Source organism: Camelus dromedarius, chromosome 6 (assembly GCF_036321535.1).
Source record: "Camelus dromedarius isolate mCamDro1 chromosome 6, mCamDro1.pat, whole genome shotgun sequence".
In the NCBI taxonomy this organism is placed as follows: Eukaryota; Metazoa; Chordata; class Mammalia; order Artiodactyla; family Camelidae; genus Camelus; species Camelus dromedarius.
Window position 1 is genome coordinate 66,315,921 of NC_087441.1, and position 8,171 is coordinate 66,324,091.

The following is an 8,171-nucleotide window of genomic DNA, read 5'->3' on the forward strand; positions in this document are numbered from 1 at the left end:
AATGTAGTATTCAAAAAAAAAAAAAGAAGTTCCATGTTTAGTATAAAGATGTATTTTAGATTTTTGGTTTTTTGGTCAAGAATAGAAACTCTTAAAGTCTAATTCATTTGTTAAGAAAGTCTAAGGAAAACAAACATTTTATACACAATGTAATGTTTAGTAAATTAAGCAGAGCACAACTTATATAGGTATAAACTCAATTTTTATTATAGTTGCAGAAAAATAGACTAGTAATACAATGTTATCATATTTCACTTTGCAGTCACCTACATCAGTAAAATTACCATTTTATTCAAGTGAAGAAACAATAAATTATCTTACTTTGTTAAGTATTGAACTCCTCTTGTGTACTATGGTTTATATTAAAGATTACATTAACATATAGGTAACATAATGTAATATATAATATGTTATATACACGTAACATATAATGTGACATATATAATATGTTATATATGTATATATGTTTTATGCTACCTGTAATAGATGTAGTAATAAAATAATGTGTAGTAGCTTCCTTTAAAAACAAAACAGCTCTTCAGCATTTGGGTTGGAATATATAATACCAATATTCATCAAGACCCAAGACCACATTGCTTTAACGTACTGATCATAGTACTAATGTTCCATGTCTTCATTTCCCTGTTATGAGACTTAATGCACTAATGAAAAATCACCCCTTTGGTTGTCATGTTGGTTTTATCCACTCAACAAAAGTGGATTGAACATCCGCTCCGTGCAGGTGGCGTGAAGGCCACTGGGGACCCAGGTGGAAAGGCAGACAGGATCCCTGCCTTTGTGGGGCTGACATTCTAGTGAAGGCAGGAGAGGCAGACGCTGGTTGTGCGAACAAATGGTTAACAAGAAAATAAGACCCGGGGTGTGACAGAGAGAGAACAAGGGGGCTCCTTTATTTAGATTTGTTGGCTGGGATAACCATCTTGCTAGAGCACCTTCTCCCCGAAGCACTGACTCTGCTGTTGCTTGGCTCGGGGGAGGGAAAAGGAAGAGGGCTGGACTTGCTTCCTAAGTGGTGTGCTCATAGAAAACCCCCCTTGACCAAACAAGATACTTAGAGTTTTAGGTTAAAGGTTGAAAAACACCACTCTGGTCATTGTGAACCTACCCTCCTGACATACATAAACAGTCAGTTCTTTAAAAATTAGCTATGGTGAGACTGTCATCTAGGAGGGGAAGGAGCCAGAGAGTCACAACAGATTGCATTTGAAAATTCCCTCCCTCTCTCTTCTCCTAATGTTAGATGTGGTAGGGTGAGTGTTTTACCAAGAGACTCATTTTTGTGTTCATTGCTGTGCACCAAGAAGTGTCTCTTCTCATTTTGATGTAGCTATTCAGTTCACAAACTTCTTTTTAGAGAAGGATTATTTACGACTATTCATGAATCGTGGCTAATTTAGAGGCCCAGATGAGGGGAAAATTAGGACGTTATCTGTCACCTTCCACATAAAGTTTACCGTACCAGTTTGTCCTTTCTTTTAAAGTGTGAGCATAGTAGTGAATATTAAATACAGTGTTGGTGTAAGTAGTTAACCATTCCAAGCCTATTTTCAACCAACTTTCAACAGTATTACGACTCATGCAAATACAGTAAATAATTCTCCACTTGAAAATACAAGACATTATTGCTTCTTTGGCTTTTCTCTTTCCTCCTTGCCCACACTTTAAAATTGTCATTTTGTTTTTCAAAAGCATAAAACCAAATCCAAACAAACAGTAGCCTGTGACCCCCAGAGGATGCAGGTATAAAATGAGGAAGGGCTCTCTCAGCTCTGCAAGCCCTGGGGCCGGCTGTGAAGGCATCTGTCACAGCCAGACGCACACGGCTTTATGAACAGACCGCAGTCAGGTCCTGCTGCCTTTGCTGTGTGTATGCAGGGCACGCGTCATAGAGAATACTTGACAGGAAAAATGCTGAGTTTAGGTTACTAGTATAGTAAGATTCTTGTGATACATTTTAAACCATATATACAGAGGTCACCTCTCACTGGATCCTTGGATCCTTAATCTCAGCATGTAATGTAATCTTTCTGCACCATCTGGCGTCTTAATTAGAGCCTAGGAAAAGAAAAGACTCATGTAAGCAGGATTATATTTGTGACCTAGGAAATATTTGTTGTTTTTGTTTGTTTGTTTTTGTTTCAATTTATCATTTGAAAGATGTTACTGCTTAACACCAACTACTGTGATGAGATCTTACTTTGTTGCACGTGTTAAAGTGAGAGAGACCAGTTGCTATACAATCACACTTGAAAGGACATCTGAGTTAGGACACAGGCTAAGCATGGGCCACTGAAATACCTTTACAGAATAAGTATCTCCGTTTCTCTACCAAAAGGAAGATCATAGTCGGGTGAAAGCGTTGACAGCTCTGCATCCAGCAGCGTGGTACTCGTGACATTCAGCTGTGGGACAGACTGAAAATTTTCTCTGAATCTTTGGCACTACACAGATACAGATTTAGATTCTTTCCCATTTTTTTCCCCATGAAGAGATGCCTAGGTTTTTCAAAAGCATAAAACCAAATCCAAACAAACAGTAGCCCGTACCTTTTGTGCAACGAAGATGAATAAGGACTTACTTACAATGCGTAGGAAGCCATGTGATTGTGTCATTGCTGTGTTTATAACCGCTTTTCCTTTCTTTTTTGCAGATAGCTGCTGCTCTGTGGTGGTACTTCATATCTAAGGGAATTGAGTATTTGGACACAGTGTTTTTCATCCTGAGGAAGAAAAACAACCAAGTCTCTTTCCTTCACGTATATCATCACTGTACAATGTTTACATTGTGGTGGATTGGAATTAAGTGGGTCGCAGGGGGACAGGGTGAGTATTTTCAGGAACACATCCGCATGTATTAAATTACGTAAATGTGTCAGGTAGAAAGTAGTGAGAATTTGACTTGGTCTATAATTTAACTTACTTGCATAGTTAATCATTTTCTTTGTTAATTCCATTTTAAAGAAATTTAAAGAAAGTAAAGATTTAGCTTTTTATCTGTGACGACTTTCATACCTAAAGATTTACCCCAGAGAGAAGCATAAACTAATCCTAAATGTAGCAGATAATAATTTTGATGGGGAGCAGTTCTAGTGGTTCTGATCCAGAGAATGCCAGGATATGACTGCTCAGTCAGAAGCAAGTCCAAGCACAGAGCCCACTCCTGCTCTCAGGCCCAAGGGAACCTGCTGGTTCTTACTCAGAGGAGGCTGTATGTAGCCTTCTAAATGTTGAAGAGGATCCGAATTCACAGTTTGGCCAAGGTCTGCCTCCAGCTTTGCAGATGCCTGCAGATTGGAGATGGTTTCCATCACTGAGCTGGAAACAGACCGTTCCTCTAATGGGGACCCAGGGTACAAGTCACTATAGTACAGTCACCCTACTACTTTCTCTTTAAACTATTTAGAAACATGAGAGAGAAATAGTGTCTTGAAGATACGTATTTCATCACATCTAAAGGCAGTAATAAGACATTTACAAATCTGCTTAAACAATTATGTGTACCGTGACTTTCCCCCCGCCAAGAAACAGAAGGAAAAGTACTTTAGCAATAGTTCTACATTAGCGTCTACTTAACGCCACTGGAGTAGCCCATTTGAAAACCTGCCACTCTGAAAGTCCTTTGCGTTTGAAGAACACCCGTTTTATTTATACGGCGAAAGCCTGAGTCTAAACTTTGAAATTACTCAGCATGTTCTGAAGAGAAGGCTTTTCCATTAGAACTATTTTACAAGTCTTACTCCTAATCTGTACTCAAGATTAAATGTTAGAAAATAACGGAGATTCACTTACTTTATGTCTAAGTGGTTTATTCCCTAATAAAGGTTTCTGTGTCTTGTAATTACCTCTGTTTTTCTAAAGCATTTTTCGGAGCCCAGCTGAATTCCTTCATCCATGTGATTATGTATTCATACTATGGGTTGACTGCCTTTGGCCCGTGGATTCAGAAGTATCTTTGGTGGAAACGATACCTGACCATGTTGCAGCTGGTGAGTTAAATGCTTCTAAAGTTTTTCTGGTGAAACACTGAAATTGTTTGAGTCTGATTGATTGCTGAGTCTTTTTTGACAATTTTCTGTTACAAAGTCAATTTCCTCTGTGCTCCAGCTGTAGGAATTGAGGCTGTTTGGCTCTGAGCGACCTGTTCGTAGACCTAGTGGTCACGGCCACTTGCTTTTTACATGTCCTTAAAAGACCAGATGCAGCTCTTGTCTCTGTAAGAGAACTAGTCCTTAAAAATATCTGTGAAATGGGTGAGTTAAGATCTAAGCACACCACAAAGTACACAGACTCATTTATGATTAGAAAAGAAATCTAACTTCTTTCTTTTTTTTAATTTAATTTTTAAAAAAATTTTTAGGGGGGAGACAATGAGGTATGTATGTATTTCTTCATTCATTCATTCGTTCGTTCATTGATTTAATGGAGGTACTGGGGATTGGACCCAGGACCTCGTGCATGCTAAGCACTCTACCACTGAGCTGTACGTGCTCCCCTACGTTTTTTCTTTTTCACTTAAAAATATTACCTCTCTTCATCCTGCCCTTGCTTAAATTTTCTGTTTTCTGGTCCATTTTTCATCCTTGTTAGTAGATCCCATACATTTAGAATATAAAGATTGTAAGGAAGGCACGGAGCCAAGGAAGGGGTGGGGTCAAGGAAGGGAACAAGGACTAGAGAACCCCTAATTCTCTAACACACAGTCCTTAGAGAGCAGAGCTCAGCATTTTCAAATGCCAGTCTTCAGAGCAGATGATTTTCAGCACATACGCCTAGTAGGACTTCTTGTAGCATCTGGGTGTGTCAGTGTAGCATTCAGAGCTAAGCGCTAGCCCGGTCACCAAACTGGAAATCCCAAACCAACCTGGTGGCTATTCTTCAAGCCTTGGAATTGATTATAATTTGCTTTAATCATAGCATGTACATAATTTTATCAGTGAAATCACATTTGGAAATACTATTCATCTCTGCTTTAAGTTGCCAAACAGCTGGCTAGCCAAACAGGAAGCACAACTTTTGGGGAATGCTGGGTGTGAAGGAGGCACCTGGAACTACAGTGCTACAGGAAGCTTCCTCCACTTTTTGTGTAAGCTGTTTATACAGACGGTGTAATTCATTTCTCTTAGTAATTAGGCAATGGTACTGAGAAAATGAGGAGATGAGACAAATCCCGTGAACTCTTTGTATGTGTGTTGCTGGAGCCTGCCCCTGACTTCCCCAGAGCCCTGCTGTGCTCAGTCACACCCCTGCACACACCCTTTTTTTGGGCATGCAGGTTTTAAGAATCATTGTGAAATCAGTAGTTCATGAAATCTGGGTTTTGCCATGGAAAACTTGAAAAGTTTTTTACTCTCATAGAAATTTTGGGCTTACGATGGAATAAATTATTTTAATTATTGTAATTATAACATTTATTTGTATTATAAATATAATTGTATATATTTTAATATTTAATATAATAATTAATATTGATCATGCTATCCTTAAAAGAGAAGACACAATTGCCTGTTCCAAATAGGGTGTTAATTTGTGAAGGGTGGTGTATTTCCAAGCCAGATATTCTCACAACAGTTCATCATGTGAGTTAATCTTGTAAAAAGTTAACCCTTGTTAATACCATGGAATTCATAATTCTTACATTGAGAACCATTCATTTATTGATAGATCATTATTTACATTGATTTGCCTCATCTTAATTAAAAGTATCTTAATTTTGGCTTTTCTCCTTTTAAACACTCTTAAAGTTGAAAGTGATTCTCTCTTTTTACACTTACTATCAAATATCTACTAAATTTTACCCAAAATCTTAGTTTTTAAAGGAAGGTGTTAATTCAGATGCATATTTACCTTCCTGTCTGCCATTCTGTAAGGAACAAATAATGAACCATTTTGATAAACTGATTTCTACAAGTATGTGTACCAGCTTGCTGACAACTTTGTGGAGAAAAATCAGTCTAAAATATGGGAGGAAAACAAACACTGAACAGCCTACAGTGCTATTACTTTACTCTCTTAGGCCACTGATAGTCCCTCTCATTAGATAACATCATTCAACATTATCCAAAAAATAATTCACTGGGCCCAGACACAGTGCCAAGGACTCGGGGGTCCTGGGTGCCACGCAGAGCTCTGCCTTCAGGGGCGGTACCCGGGTGAGAGATGGACAGCCCAGAAGTCAACAGAAGCAAAAGTGATCATTCCTGTGAAGGAAAAGACCCACCCAAAACAAGACCCTCTGGTTCCCGGCATTGATGGGCCCATTGGGTGGAGGCACCTGAGTCCCAGTCGCTGGGAAGCCCTGGCTGAGGACGCGGCGTTTGGGCGGCGGCCTGAGCGAGGAGGAGCCAGAGGACGGAGGGGCCCGGCCCGGCGGGTGGAAGGCCCCCAGGCGGGGGCAGGCTGCGTGCCGCCCGCCCGCGCCAACGTCGCCGCGTTGCCTTGTTTTTCAGGTTCAGTTCCACGTGACCATCGGGCACACAGCGCTGTCCCTCTACACGGACTGCCCCTTCCCCAAGTGGATGCACTGGGCGCTCATCGCCTACGCCATCAGCTTCATCCTCCTCTTCCTCAACTTCTATGTACGGACCTACAAAGAGCCCAAGAACGCGAAGCCTGGAAAACCGGCCGTGAACGGCGTCTCAGCAAACGGTGTAAGCAAGTCAGACAAGCACCTAGGGCTGGAAAACGGAACAAAGCAGAAAAACGGAAAAGCGAAAGGAGAGTAAACTGAACTGGGCCTTAACGGTTGCTGACAATGAGGAAGCTCCCATTTCATACAGGATTTCAGGGAAAAGAGCAGCAAATGAGGGTTTGGGGTTTTGGGGAGAAGAAGACAAATGTGCTCTATGTATTAGTAACCTTTAGATTGAGTAAAGTGTTAAATACAACACCCAGATGTTTTATTTATGAAGTTTTTATTTTAAACATTTTTTTTTATTAGCCTTGATGTTGTCAGACCAAAGCAATCATTACATGACTTTAGAGGCCCTCCCTCTGTTCACATGTGTTTGTCTAACGCATGAGACTTTTCAGGTACCTTCGTTCTTCAATCCGATGATCACAGAAACACGGTCTTTATGCATTTTTTTTTTTTTTGGTTGCTAAATTACTTATTACCTACTGACGAAAATCAGTGACCTTCCATTTTCTGGTCCCGAGCTGGAAATGTGCACATTTGAATTCATTTGCTGACTGGAATGGTCAAATCGCTCCACCTCTAGTCCGAAGATACCCTTTTGATTGTTATTAAATTTTAAAAATCTGATGATTTCTGTAGACTCTTAGAGGCTTGATGATGATGGTGTTGGTGAAAATAAGAATTACAGTAAAATCCTGTCTGGCGACTCAGAGGTCACCATGACTTGCAGCGCAAATCACTGTGGGAAACAATTTTTGTGATGAGAAGGCAGCCTTTCAATACTCCTGTTACTACCAGAAATATATTATGAAAATTAAGATTATTGTCTGATTGGAAATGAAACAACTCATGTCTTTATTAGTAACATCATAAAATAGTTACATTTATGGGCTTTTAGAAGAGTATGTTGATTTCTTATCAGGCTTTCCTTGTTTTGATTTGTGGCTGTTACCGATTTTTCATATATGGAAATATACCTACCTCTTCTGTTGGAAAGAACATTTAAAATTAAATAAATTTTAATGAAAAAAATCAAGGAGTCCTCTACTGTAAATTTTAATATTAGCTTTCGAATTCACTAACTTTTTTCTTTTTTTAACTAATAGCATATACCAAGATTTTCTGTGAAACTATCCTTCTCTTTCAATGTATTTAATTTTGGAGTGATATTTTCCTTGTGACAAAGTTACAAGGTTTTATTTTTAACTAGATATGAAGTGTAAACCCATTTTGGTACAATATTCTTGACTCCTTGGTGCTAAAGCTTGATCAATTCAGTGCTTGATTGTTACAAGGTGTTAATTGCTGACATAAAATGAATAAAAGTGAGAGTAGCCAGAACCAACAAATGAAATTTGCTGTTTCCAAATGAAGTATTTTATGTAATATAAAAAAACTACTGGAAATCCGCTAGGGAAGAGAACTTGTACAGTGTCTTATTAAGTAGGTCACATTGCTAGTGGGTATTGCCCAGGAATCATTAGAGAAAGGGAAAATGTGACCCCTCCAAAAAGCAT

At 39.2% G+C, this 8,171-nt stretch overlaps 1 protein-coding gene across 2 annotated transcripts in view; it reads left to right on the forward strand.

Annotated features, from left to right (window-relative positions):
* The window catches only part of ELOVL4 (ELOVL fatty acid elongase 4), a 30,476-nt gene extending 22,798 nt beyond the window's left edge, over positions 1 to 7,678 (forward strand). For both annotated transcript variants that reach the window (XM_010997749.3, XM_064486926.1), the window contains 3 exons: positions 2,672 to 2,843; positions 3,879 to 4,006; positions 6,467 to 7,678. In XM_010997749.3, coding sequence (XP_010996051.1) covers positions 2,672 to 2,843; positions 3,879 to 4,006; positions 6,467 to 6,742 — 576 coding nt within the window. In that variant the 3' untranslated portion in view covers positions 6,743 to 7,678. The remainder of the gene's footprint in view (positions 1 to 2,671; positions 2,844 to 3,878; positions 4,007 to 6,466) is intronic.
* The last annotated feature ends 493 nt before the right edge of the window (positions 7,679 to 8,171 follow it).